We start from the raw sequence: 14,562 nt of genomic DNA on the forward strand, positions 1-14,562 counted from the left end.
GAAGGATTCTGGTGCTTTAGGAATTGGTAGCCCCTCTCCATGAGGAACTGGACGTATTGCCGATGGAATATTTGGATAGTGCACAGATAACTTTTTCTTCTTATTTAGCCCTTTTACAATTGGAGGCACCATACAAAAGTAACAATTACTAACATGATCTGTTGGCTCTCTCCAAATCATTGGCACAGCGAAAGGCATAGATGCCTTTTTTCCATTCAACCATTGCTCCAGTGCCGTCCCACAAAATTGCAGCATATATGTGGTGCCCAGCTCTTGTCCTGGTCTCCTATCTTGCAGCCAAAATACAAGTTGTAGGCTTTCTTAATCATTCCTGTTATCCTCCTTTTTTGTGAGATAAAAGTTATTTCACCGCAGATATAGCAGAAATTATCTGCTTTATTCACACAAGTTTGAGGCATTACTGAGTAGCCTATATAAGCATAAAAAGAAATGTAAAGACGCTGTCGAACTACAATCAGCTACAGATACTGCAGCTTTTATGCAGTGAAGTGATGCAATTAAAGGCTAATATTGCATCATCTCAGTATACATGCAATTTTCTATTGGTCACCAGTATCAATTGCGCAATATGCAGCATAATTTTGAATGGCTTATGTCATTAGATGGGTGAATATATCATGGAAACTAGAGCCAATCAACATTTTTTAGGGTCATTTTCGTTTTCAGCACCCCAAAATTATGTAAGATTAGCTAATTTTATGCCCAAAACTTTTTACCTGTTGAACAGTGTTATTATTCTGTCTCATTACTTTTGGTCCCTTAACAAGTGGGAGGCACATATGCAAACTGTTGTAATTCCTACACCGTTCCCCTGATTTGGATGTAAATACCCTCAAATTAAAGCTGACAGTCTGCAGTTAAAGCACATCTTGTTCGTTTCATTTCGTACATGGATTGTTAGAACAGTGGGCAGGCTATGGACATTTGGATAATTAAAAATTCTTGGCAAGCAAATGAGCTCCACCTACTCTGTCTTATCATTCATAAATCCAGTCCCCATTCCCGTCCACTCACAAGATCAACTCCATTAGCATCAGTCTCTCCCATTTCTCTCCCTCCTCACCAATTTAATTTTAATACTTTAAGCACTATGGGGTTGAATTACTAAAACTGGAGTGTGTAAAATCTGGTGCAGCTCTGCATGGTAGCCAGTTAGCTTCTAACTTCAGCTTGTTTAGTTACGATTTGATAAAAAAAACTGGAAGCTGATTGGTTTCTATTCAGAGCTGCATCAGATTTGCACTCTCCAATTTAGTAAATCAACCCCAATACATTGCAGCAGGCTGGCTAAACCAGCAGAGAGAACTAAGTAAAGCAAACCACTATACTCATGTACTGTATATATCCCTTTCTTCAGGAAAGTATATCAAATTTACTAGTTTTAAACTTTGTTTTTAACATTTCTTCAGTTGCTTCTTGGTTTCCAGGCCTAGCCAAATGATGGCATTCATCACAGGAGTCTTCAGGAGTGGAGGAGTTTTCCCATCTAAGCACGTACTCCTGCCTGCATGTCTGAGCTATGGGAAGTAATTGCTACATTAATCTTCTGCCCTTACTCAAGATGGCCACAGCCAGAAATGCTAGGGGGTGTTTTTCTAAATTATTTCTCAGTAAAATAAAGCATATAGACATGAATGGGTGAGTTTGCTTTGAATATTAAAAATGAAATAAATAGCATTTTTGGTTTGTGGAGCTCATGTGCAGTGTTGTGCCACTTTTTTTTATATTTTGGATGGAGTAAGGGAAGCTTTTAACCCGTCAATTTATTTTTTGCCACCTGTGTCCCATTGGGGAGATTTACCTTCACCTCCAGTCCCATAGCCAAAACAGGAAGCAAAAAAAACCTCTGCAAATGAAGGGGTCCTTGGGGACTCCAAGGTCACCAGAACTAGTGTTCCTAGAGGGTATACCTGTAGGTATAGGGTGGAAGTGATGTCAGCTTGGGGGCTGACCACATATGCTTCTCCTCCAGCCTTGTGAGCACCGCAAATGGCTGTGCATTCCATGCCAGATCAGGCAATGCCTTGCTAACATAGAAGGAGGCCTCTGATTGGTGGGAATATTGTTATAGATTGTGGATGATGAGAGAGGATGGTGATCTACAGACTACTAAAAAATCAAAGACACTAAATCCAGGAGGGGGGACCACACAATGGGTGGAAACTACAGGGTTTAAAAAAAAAAAAAAAAGCACAGGGACCTAACAAACAGGAAAATTGTGAGGGGACCTTATCTGTATAATAAGTGTCTGGGCAGAATAAATCATAATCCACTGCTTCAAGCCAAGGGTTTACACCGTGTTGGTCATGACTCAGGGAATTCAACACTGCAGACAAATGACAGCTTCGGAGCAGTGGAGGAAAACTGCATTGCGATATCGACAGGAATCGCACCTCATTCCTGTTCAAATTCCGTTGGATTTTTTGCGGTGCGGTTTGAGCCCATTCATTTTGTATTGCACTCGGTTTTGGCGAGTACTTGACCAAAAAGTATCGGTACATATACTTGCCAGTTTAAAAAATAAAAAAAAAGGTATCGGTGCAACCCTGATGTGTATGTATGAATGTGCGTTAGGTAGGGACCTTAGATTGTAAGCTCCTTGATGGTTAGGTACTGATATGAATGTACAATATACAGTGAGGAACAGAAGTATTTGAACACCCTGTGATTTTGCAAGTTATCCCACTTAGAAATCATGGAGGGGTCTGAAATTCACATTGTAGGTGCATTCCCAATCTGAGAGACAGAATTTAAAAAACAAATTCAGGAAATCACATTGTATGATTTTTAAAGAATATATTTGTCTTGCACTGCTGAACATAAGTATTTGAACCCCTGAGAAAATCAGTGTTAATATTTGGTACAGAAGCCTTTGTTTGCAATTACAGAGGTCAAACATTTTCTGTAGTTCTTGACCAGGTTTGCACACACTGCAACAGGGATTTTGGCCCACTCCTCCACACAGATCTCCTCTAGATCTGTCAGGTTTCGGGGCTGTCACTGAGCAACACGGAGTTTCAGCTCCCTCCAAAGATGTTCTATTGGATTTAGGTCTGGAGACCGGCTAGGCCACTCCATAACCTTGATATGCTTCTTACAGAACCACTTCTTGGTTATCTTGGCTGTGTGCTTCGGGTCGTTGTCATGTTGGAAGACCCAGCCACGACCCATCTTCAATGCTCTGACTGAGGGAAGGTGGTTGTTGCTCAAAATCTCAAAATAAATGGCCCCATTTATCCTCTACTTAATACAGTGCAGTCGTCCTGTCCCCTTCGCAGAAAAGCACACCCAAAGCATGATGTTACCACCCCCATGCTTCAAAGTAGGGATGGTGTTCTTGGGATGCAACTCATCCTTTTTCCTCCAAACATGACGAGTGAAGTTTAGACCAAAAAGTTCTACTTTGGTCTCATCTGACCACATGACTTTCTCCCATGCCTCCTGTGGATCATCCATATGGTCATTGGCAAACTTCAGATGGGCCTGGACATGTGAAGACATGAGCAGGGGAACCTTCCGTGCAATGTATGATTTGTAACCATGACGGAGTAGTGTTCTACCGACAGTGACCTTTGAAACTGTGGTCCCAGCTCTCTTCATGTCATTGACCAACTCCTTCCTTGTAGTTCTGGGCTGATTCCTCACTTTTGTTATCATCAGTGATACCCCACGAGGTGAGATCTTGCATGGAGCCCCAGTCTGAGGGAGACTGACAGTCGTCTTTAGCCTATTCCATTTTCTAACAATTGCTCCAACAGTTGATCTATTTTCACCAAGCTGCTTGGCAATTGCACTGTAGCCCTTTCCAGCCAATTTTGTGTCTGGTGTCTTTTGACAGATCTTTGGTCTTGCCCATGGTAGTAGTTGGCGTCTGACTGACTGTGGGGTAGACAGGTGTCCTTAAAGAGCTCAGACAGGTGCTACAAAGTTAGATTAATGAGTGGAGTAGAGGTGGATTTTTTAAAGGCACAGTAACAGGTCTTTGAGAGCCAGAATTCTTGCGGTTTCTTAGGTGTTCAAATACTTATGTTCAGCAGTGCAAGACAACTAAATTCTTTAAAAATCATACAATGTAATTTCCTGATTTTTTTTAAAATTCTGCCTCTCAGAGTGGGAATGCACCTACAATGTGAATTTCAGACCCCTCCATGATTTCTAAGTGGGAGAACGTGCAAAATTGCAAGGTGTTCAAATACTTCTGTTCCTCACTGTAAGTGTAAAGCACTGTGTAAATTGATAGCACTATATAAATACCTGAAATAAATAAAATAACTAAAATACTTAAAGTGGAGCTCCACCCAAAAGGGGAAGTTCCGCTTTAAGTACTCCTACCCTCCTCCCCTGCCACATTTGGCATACATTTTTTTTTTGTGGGGGAGCGGATACCTAGTTTTGACAGGTACCTGATCCAACTTCCTATTGGATCGCCTAGGCAATCCGAGCGGAAGTTCTCTCCCCCTCCCTCCCTGCAGTTTTCTGGAACACATCACAGGTCCCAGAATACTACTGGACAATTCAGGAGGTGCAGTGTGACTCATGCATGTGTAGTGAGCACCCGGCTGTGATGCCGCAATCAGTCACAGCCGGGTACCCACAGTTTGAATGCTGGTACCAAGGAGAGAAGAGGGAGAGAAGGGAAAGCTTGGGTGAGCACATGGCTGGATCCTGGGGTAGGTGAGTACGTGTTTAATAAAAGTCAGCAGCTACAGTTTTTGTAACTGCTGACTTTAATTAAATATAAAATTGACTGGAACTCCTCTTTAATGTTGTAGAAAATAGAATATGTCCCTCTAGTGTCAGCATACACTACCAGCCTGCAGCACATGATTGTAGTTAACTGTCTCAGTGTCTCGCAAGTCAACGGAAAAAGACCAAGGAACATTGCACCTTTCACATCTGGGAAGTTCTCAGTGTAGCCAACTGCAAGGCTTGGGTATTTTCATGTAAGGGAAGGAGGATGCCCCCAGTCCTGTGTAAGCTCTGACCCAGTGTTGAGTTTTAACTTACACAGGGATTTTACAGGGGGCTCCATCAGGTAAACAGGGTGGCAGGGGAGCTCATAGAAAGAAAGTGCATGTTCTTTGTGCTAAGCCAAATCTGATATTTTGTCCTGAATAGGCACAGCACAGGTTTACTTTAGAAAGGCTCTGATGACACTGCAAATTAAAGTTGGCTCCAAAGACTGTCATGCAAGTAGAAAATAAAATGCTGTACGTGGCTGCAGGAAAGGCAAAGATCAACGGTTTCTTTATGCACATAACATTTACATAAAAAAGATGCAATAAGTAGAGCTGGATAGCTTCTACAACAAAGACTAATTGCTACTGGGTAACAGGCTTTAGACTGCAGGGTTAGTGAGCCTAGTCACCTGGATTCATCTCCCAAGAGTCAATGAAAGGACCTGCAATCAACATTGTAGTAACACTTTAATTTGTGGCTGAGATAATAGCTTTTTCTGTGCTTCCATATCTCTGGCTTCCAGTTTACATTCACAGTATGATACCTGGCTAGATGTGAAGCCGCATGTATGAGATCTGCCACAGGGAGAATGTCAAACAGAAAAGAAAACCAAAAGGCAGCACGCAGAATGGGTAGGAATGTAGTTCAAGGAAAGCAGACAATTAACCATATAAAAGAACATAAAATCTATTTCTCAACAGGCGTGAGGGCAATGGGAAATGTAATTCAAAGTAAAGGTGGAAATCAAGAAGGAATCTATAATATATAGATTTGGATTTACTCAAGGCTCCTTCTCTGTAAAACATCAACAAGGTGTTGTTGTTTAACCTCTTCATGATGGAAGGTAAAACAAATCTTAATGCCTGAACCCAGTTTTGCAACTATGGAATGTGTTAGTAAATCTGTATATATCATCACAACTGGTGTATCCAGTTGAATTCAAGGTTATACATACAGGGGTCATGACTGCGTTCCAGCCCCATGCTCCAGAGAGCCCATGCGGCCACCCTGTACACCTGGATAGGAGTGACGGTGACATATAGAGGAACCAATCCCTCCATGCAGCGGCTGCAGGAGGAAAATGGAGGGCATCAGTTGCTCTACATGCTGTCCCCCTCACCTCCCTATCCCTGTCATGCTGCCCTGAGCCCCTGTGTGCTCCCTTCGCCCCCCACAGTGCTGCCAGGTTTCCCCCCTCCCACCGGCTGCTGCAGGAGGTACTGTAAGGATGGAGAGCGGGTATGACACATTTGCTGACCCCTTCCTTGTGTTAATGAATACTGATCCTGTTTTTTTTTTTATTATTCATTCATAGCTGAGGCATAGCAAATTGTTTTTACTATGCTTCAGTTTATGAATGAACGGGAAGCTCTGTACAGTTCATTCTGTGCTACTCAGACTGCAAAGATGGAGACTGAGGTGTCCTCAATCTCCTTTCTCTGTCTGCTTAGACCCCTCATATTTTACCAAAACCCCCCAACTGGGCTCCTAAAAAAATAAAAAAATTGTAAAAATAAATAAATAAAATGAAAAAGGTACAAAAATAATAATTAAAAAAAACACTACTGTAACCAGTGTTGAAACTACCGGGGTCGCGAAGGTCGCACTTGCAACCTTTGTCCTGGCATTCTACCATCGTTGGAGGACCCCAAAAAGAGGGGGCCCGCTGCGGGACCATAATAAAGTGTCCCACGATGGGAATAAAGGGCCCTGGGATCAGTGAGAAAGGCCCCTTGGGGGCCCTTCATGGCTTCTTGCATTGGGGCCCTGAAGGTTCTAGTTACTCCCATAGCAAGGCCCAGAAACAATGTACATTTTGCTCTTATAATCCTACATAAAACACACTGACATTAACTGACACTGATACTAAATTTAAAAAAAGTGTTTTTTTTAATCCTACCCAAAACACACTGACCCTGACCCTTGTTTCTTACCATGATTTTTGACCCCAACCTTGCCCCTAGCACTGATGTATCCCCTCCTGACCACCCCTTATCCCAACCCTGTCTTCAGCTATTTACATTGCAAGCATGTAATGTATTCCTAAACAAGAAGAACAAATTTGAATATATTAGACCTCAACAGTCATTAGACATGGTGGCTGCGTTAGTTTTATTTTTTTTACCTTTTTCTTTTCCTTAGTTTGACCTAGTGGTCCTGGCACACTTACTGTCCTACAGTGATGAATAAAGCCAGTTTTATCTAGTAAGTATGAAACATTTTATTGGCTTTCTTTACAGATGGCAAGGATAAGTGAGAATACAGTATGTGATTTACATAAAAATTGCTGTTGTCCTTTATTAGGAATTCAGTTAAGTATGTATAGCCTTTGAGAATGTAATAACTGACACATTAGGATGTTTTAGATTTATTATTTATGTATTTTATGGCATCAGATAAACAGGAACCTAAAGGAAGTTAAAGTGCAAGTCAATAACGCAGTAGGGTTATGTAGCTCTGTGCTAGATGTACAAAATAATCATTGAGCTAAATGGATTAATACGACAAAGCTTTAAAAAAATGTTTGATCAAAGCCATTTCAAAATAAAAGTAGGCTAAAGCCAGGGGCGCCAATAGGGCCGAGCACCAATGACACATGCCCCAAGTCCCCGAAGCCAACACCTAATTTTGTGGGAGTCTTTTAGCGTCAGAGTTACTTCTAAATTTGAAAAAAAACATATTTTCATCATTTCACTTGCCTCCCTGTTACATCACTGGGCAAATCAGCAAGTACCACCACTTGGAGTGATGAGGAGAGTGGGTCAGGTGCCCCTCCATACACAGAGGTTCTTGGTATATTCTTTGTTATCGGCGACAAATTGGAGCGGTGTGGAAGTTAAGAAAATACAGGTATGTGCAACTGGCAATAAAGAAAACCTGATTTGCCCTGCATGGGCAAAACACAGGTTTGCTTTAAAGTGCTTGTAAATCTCAGACATGAAACATGAGCAAAGCATATCCCTCTAAAGTGTGTGCTTGTCTCAATTAATAGTGTCATTTCTATCTGCTGCTTCGATCCTCTGTTATCAGCATGAGTATCAGCAAGTTTTTCTGACACCAAAAGAAAAAAGGTGACAGGAGAGGGAGCTCCAGCACACAGCATGTGATTGACAGCCTCTGTTTCTGTGTGCTGTGTGAAGGGGGATGTGTCCCTTACCTCCAATCAGCTATTGCAGCTTAACTCACGGAGCTCTGCAGTGTGTAATTTCAGCTCTCTACCCTGTTTACGAAAAGCTCAGACAAGCTTTAGAAAATGGGGACTTTGAACTGATGTAGAGAAGACTGCAGATAGACAGGTGACAAAAGAAACACAAGGGGGCGCCTCTAAGTGCAGTATTACCATAGCCACTCTAAGTGTAGTGAACCATAGCTACTCTTCAGGTAGTTTACCGGCGTAAGCGTCCAGGGCCAGGTGGAGCCAAGAACCAAGCTGGACATCCGTGCTCCACGGAAGGCACCAGCTCCTGGGGATGGAGAAAACCGTGAAACCAGAAGTGACGTCAGCAAAACCACCATGGGCCTCAGAAACCGGAAGTGGCATCAGGGGGGTTGGTCCACAGCCTTGATAACGCGTTTCGGAGCACCAATCAGCTCCTTTATCAAAAAGTTTGATAAAGAAGCTTATTGGTGCTCCGAAACGCTTGGTTCTTGACTCCACCTGGCCCTGGATGCCGACGCCAATACACAACCCACAGAGTGGCTATGGTTCCCATTATCTCTATGGCTTTTAACTTCTTCACAAATGTGAGTGTTATATGTATGGATTATTAAACTATTTTTTAATACTGCACTTAGAGACACCCCTTGTGTTTCTAGTTTTGCAGAGATCAGGGGTGTGGAAATTTTTGAAAAAAACTACTTGTCCAGGGACTAAATCGGGGCCCCAATCTACTTGTCCCTCATGAAAATCTATTTATCCCTATTGACAATCTACTTGTCCAGAAAAAAACATTTTTTTTTTTGGCGAAAACCGTTTTTAAATCGGAGGTGATTTTAGGAATGTCTGGGGCTTTTAAAAGCAAAAGAGACTTTATGGCGACTTAAACATGTAATATTTTTAACATTGCGCTGTTCATCTCCTCCTCCCCTCCCTGCCTGTCTCCAGCACCGCACCCAGGGACTAGCAGGGAGGGGGGAGACCTTGCAGTGTGATGAATAACGATTGGCTGATCGTCAGGAAAGGGTGGGTCAGGGCTTACACTTTATCCCTTTCGCTGCCAAAGTCGTTTTTGCGTTTTTTGCACATATTTTAAAAAAATCATTTTAGGCCTGAAGATTACATAAAACCCCCAAACATTATATATTTTCTGAAAGCAGAGACCCCAGTGGCAGTTCCAATTATTTATGTCGCATAATTTTACCGCAAAAGTTTATTAAAAAATACAAGTTAATTTTAGAGCACAAAAAAGCAATAAATTACCCTAGTTTTTTGTAAAATATAAAAAGGTGAGGATGTAGCGAGTAAATAGATACCCAACTTGTCAAATCTTAAATTTGTGAGCGCTTGTAAAATGGTGACGAACTTCAGTACCCTATATTTTCTATAGGTCGACAATTTTAAAGCTCCTTATAAGTTACCAGTTTAGTGTTATCGAGGAGGTCTGGTGCCAGAATTATTGGTCTCATTCTGGCATGCGCGGTGGTATGTGACATGTGTATCGCAATCGACGGTTTCATGCGTAGGTGCCTCAGCATGTGCTTTTACGTTTGTACATGCATATATGTGGGAGTGGGGGCCTCAATATTTTTTTTGGGGGGGGGATAGTATGTGCTTGGGTGCAACTTTCATTTTTTACAATTAAAAAAAAAACAAAAAAAAAAAAAAAAAAAAAACAAAACTTTGTCTTTTTGTTTTTAACTTTTTTTTTTCATCACATAGGGGACGAAGTCCCCTCTGTGATTATTTTTGGTGACAGCTTCTCTTTGAGAAATCCAAGGTATAAAAGACTCTGGATGTCTCTCCTCTGCTCCACTAAATGTAATGTGGTGCACATCGCACTGTATTACATTCTTTCCCGGGGACTGCATTACAATCTCTCTACGGGACCTGGAAGTGACATTGTAACGTCACTTCCAGGTCAGCACAAGAAGGGCAGGGGAGCGGACTTGTCCTCTCTTCTCCCTCCCCTCTAGCCGACGGCGATCCGGGCCTGCAGTTGGGCAAACGGAGCCCAGGAAACCTCACGGGGGGCCTGGAGAGTCTGGCAGTGTGTGGAAGCTATCTGCGGCCGCCGAATGCTTCCACCTGACAGGTGAGCCCGCTGCTTGTCCGCAGCAGGGCTAAAGATATAAAAAGACTACCTGCCCAGTGCCCGTAACTACATGTCGCGGGAGTCGGGCGATAGGAATCCAACATCCCTGAGAGATACATTCCAGTCTCTTGGTGGAGCTGACTTTAGGTGCTTCCTATGGACTTTTAGTTATTTTATGGACTTACCACATTTTGTCAACTGGTTGTATTCCACATTGTTCTTTACTTTAGGTTTGCACCATATGCTTATTGTATATTTGCAGATAGACAGGTACATCTTGTATGAGAATGTAGGAGGATTGGTCTCATCTCTGTGTATCACCCGAGGCTAGTCGCTTCCCTGGACATATGCAAGGTCTTAGAATCACTTTAAGGTCTGCATTTTCTAATATTTGGCCATGTAACTGTCAAAAAGGGAAGAAAACAAGGACTCTCCATGCAACTGGGCACTAATCATTCTTATCTTAATGGAGAATAGGGCAGGAGACCGTTACCATTTGTGCTCCACATCTATGTCTTGGCTGGGTCAGAAAGAAAACTGTGCAAGGTCCTGTGGTCAGTGTGAGAGAGGAGGGGCAGATGTCTCCTTACATATTACTGTCAATAAGATATCTGCCTATCTACTGCAACCCTGATGACCATACACGGCTCAAATCTCAGACAATTCTACCCTGCTTAAATCTGAAAATTGAAGGCGCTTGGTGGAAAGCCCTCAGCTAAACTGTGGCTGTTGCCACTATATAGCGACATTGTCACTGTTAAGGGAATATGACAGCCACGTGCACAGTGTAAGAATACAGTATTATATAGAAGGCAGGGGAGGTTCTTCCATCCATGCTGTTAGCCTGGATAGAGGAATTTATTGATTTCTTTTGTTCAGACCATGTGGCTGAACACAAGAAATCTTAAAGCATATGGCTAGCCTTACAGTCCTAAAAAAAAAACCATACAATATCATCTTAGAAATAAACAGTGATTATACTGTATCACAATATTGTTTTATCTCAGCACACATCCCACTCTTAATAACAGAGACACTAGTTTTATTTTCTTCATCTGAGTTTTGCTGACATGCCTGATGGACACATGAATGTTCAATAAAAATCCACTGTGCAGGAGAAATTATATTGGCTATTAAAAGGAAAGTTCACACTCATTCCTGTAAGGCTGTATAGGTTAATAATGACTGCAGGGCTGTGTGTATCAAGAAAGTAACAGCAGAACGAAAATATTAGCCTTTAACTAGAACAAGTGGAAATATATATGGAACTCATAGGACATTATGAAGAACTGTCTGGCTCAGGAACCATCAGGAATAAAAATAATCTGAAAACCTAAACAATTGTGCTCTTTTAAAATAGAAGCAAAGAGCAGAAGAAAAAAAAACAGATTGCAAAAAAGGATGCAAAGAAATACATACAGAATAAAGGAAGCAAATAAGGAAAAAATGGTAGATAGAGGGAAAAAAAAAGAAAAAAAAAAAAAAAGAACGAGAGCATTCTATATATATATATATATATATATATGTTTGTGTGTATTGCATATATCAACATCATCTTTCCTAGATTAATTAGCAATCAGCACAGGGAAATACAGGGAAAGCACCAACTGAGGAGAAGGTGGAAAAAAGTGCATGCTAAAAAGAAGCGCCCCTAACTGTAGACATTCATTGCAATTTTAGTATTAAACACAACTGGCAACTCACATAAAAGTGAATACATAAGGCACATCTGAAGATGTGTTTTTAGATATGCCTTATGTATCTATTTTTATGTGATTTGCCCATTGCTTTAATATTAAAATTGCAACAAATGTCTACATTTAGAGGATTCTCTCTCTCTTTTCTTTCTGCATGCATGCATACTGGAAGCTGTTTCTGATCAGAGGCCGCCCTCAGTGGATGGACATTCATCTCCAAATCCCCAAATAACCCTGGAAAGACTTCATCTGTTATCTATTTCCTTTGGATGGACTTCATCACTTACACTGAATTGATGACTGATATGGTGTATAATTTTAAAAGTGAGTATTTATTTGCAGCTTCACTTTTTTTTTTGTTCTCTAAATATTCATGCTAGACTGGGAAGGTGCCAGTTTATTCGCCTGCATGCCAGAGAAAAGGGCAGTATAGTAGTTTTATACAGCATATGCAAAACAATTGGAAATAATTACTATTAGTTGCTGTGTTTGATGCAGGGATGCAGATTTTAATGTTTTCACCAATTCAGAAGCTTGCCAGTTTAACCACTTGCCCTCCAGAGGATTTGCCCTGACCAGACATTTTATGCGTTACTTTAATTTACAATTGCACGGTCATGCAACACTGCACCCAAATTAAATTTACGTCCTTTTTTTCCCACAAATAGAGATTTCTTTTGGTGGTATTTGATCACCTGAGCGGTTTTTATTTTTTGCCCTATAAAAAAAAAAAAGACCGACAATTTTGAAAAATTAAAAAACAATATTTTTGACTTTTTGCTAATAAACATATCCAGTAAAAAAATTTTAAAAATCAAATTTCATCATAAATTTAGGCCAAAATGTATTCTGCTACATGTCTGGTAAGAAAAAAAATCCCAATACATATAAATTAATTGGTTTACATGAAAGTTATAGTGTTTACAAATGGCAGAATATATACTGGTACTTTTTTTTTTAATTTTTTATTAGTAATGGCAGCGATCAGCGCCTTATAGCGGGACTGCGGCGGGCATTCTGACACTGGGGGGAACTGACTTGGTGTCACTGACATCCCCAGTGACACCAGTACAGTGATCAATGCAAATAAAAAGCACTGACACTACTAATGGCACTGGGCAGAGGGGGAGCAATCACTGGCCGGGACCCAGTGATTGAAAGCCGAGGCTGCGAATGGAGGCGCGGGAAGGGCGCACGACCCCTACCCGGAAATGCTAAATCACGTATATATACACGTGATTTTGCACACCCGTGTCGCCCTGTAGCAGTACTTCTGCTATAGGGCGGGCAGGATGCAGTTAAAGTTCACCTTTGTAACATGTTACACCCGTATTTAGGGTGTAATGTGCAATATGTTACAAAATAGCACCTGCCCACACTCCCCAACCCCCCACCCCTGGACAGCGAGCAGGGGATTTTCTTCCCGCATCTGCTGTCACTATTTAAAACTATGCAGTCATGCGGGGCCCCACCAACACAGCCACGCAATTCATTCACAGAGTTCTGTGAATTAATAAACAACAGATCCCTTCTACCACCAGGGCAGAATGCATGTAGTTCTCAATGAGATGCAAAGGCACTGATGAGCGCTCTCACAGTTCATTGATTCTTCCTATGGTTCAGTAACTGTCTGTCCATATGGGAGGTAAGTGTAGACAGCTGACTGACAGTCTGCAGGATCCTGGCAGTGCACATGCGATATGCTTATTGTGGGTGCAATGTCTTTCAGGCTGTAGTTTGAAAAAAATAAATAAATGCATATTTTTTTTTTTTTACTTGCAAATTATTATTATTATTTTTTATAAAAGGTGAACTTATCCTTAAAAAGCAAATCAAAAGGTTAACAATCTTATAGAAACATCTTACCTCTGTTCGCACTGCAACCTTACTCTTCTTCAGAATACCTTCCTCTCCATCATCCTTCAATTTCACTGGATGCCTTTGTCTCTTTTCTGTCCCACTTTCTCCAGTTTTTCCTGTTTTATCAGCTGTTACATTCCTTCTCTTCTTTCCTAAAAATTAAATGTAATATTAGGCTAGATTCACAGAGTTGCATTATGGCAATGCATGTATTTAATTTAGATTAAATCTACTGCATTTTGCAAAAACTAAAAGTTTATTAAAACTAGAGAGTGCAAAATGTAGCTTTGCACTGAATCGGCTTCCAGGTTTTAGGGCCCTTTCCCACTGTTGCGCTTTTGCCACACTGGAATGCACATTTCCAGTGACACAAAAGCGCATCAAAAATTATTTGCTTTTAGAGCTTATGAGACTTTTCACTTTGCTGCTCTGTGTTTGCACTGCGTGTTGAAAAGTCCTGCATGCTGCATCTTTGGTGCGCTTTTAAAAAGCGCACCAAAGATGTACCTTTCATTGAAGTAAATGGGAACTGCAACAAAAATACACCAAAAACGCACTTGGCTGGTTGTTAAGGAGCGGCATCCTTAACAACCATTGAATGTTAAGGAGCCAACACATGCGGGGCTTCCTTAAAGGATAAGTTCACCTTTGGGAACATGTTACATGTTTTACCCATTTTTAAGGTTGAACATGTAACATGTTCCCCATAGCCGCCGCAGCAGCTGCCGCCCCCCTCCCTCTGGCAGATAGTACGGGGAAAAGTCTCCCCGTAC

General features: G+C 41.3%; 1 protein-coding gene across 2 annotated transcripts in view; it reads right to left on the reverse strand.

Moving 5' to 3' along the window:
* The window catches only part of APLF (aprataxin and PNKP like factor), a 314,793-nt gene that overhangs the window by 133,375 nt on the left and 166,856 nt on the right, over positions 1-14,562 (reverse strand). For both annotated transcript variants that reach the window (XM_089688811.1, XM_089688261.1), the window contains exon 6: positions 13,796-13,941. In XM_089688811.1, coding sequence (XP_089544937.1) covers positions 13,796-13,941 — 146 coding nt within the window. The remainder of the gene's footprint in view (positions 1-13,795; positions 13,942-14,562) is intronic.

This window comes from Staurois parvus, unplaced genomic scaffold (assembly GCF_062004578.1).
Source record: "Staurois parvus isolate SC_StPar_1 unplaced genomic scaffold, SC_StPar_1.0 ptg000001l, whole genome shotgun sequence".
Classification (NCBI taxonomy): Eukaryota; Metazoa; Chordata; class Amphibia; order Anura; family Ranidae; genus Staurois; species Staurois parvus.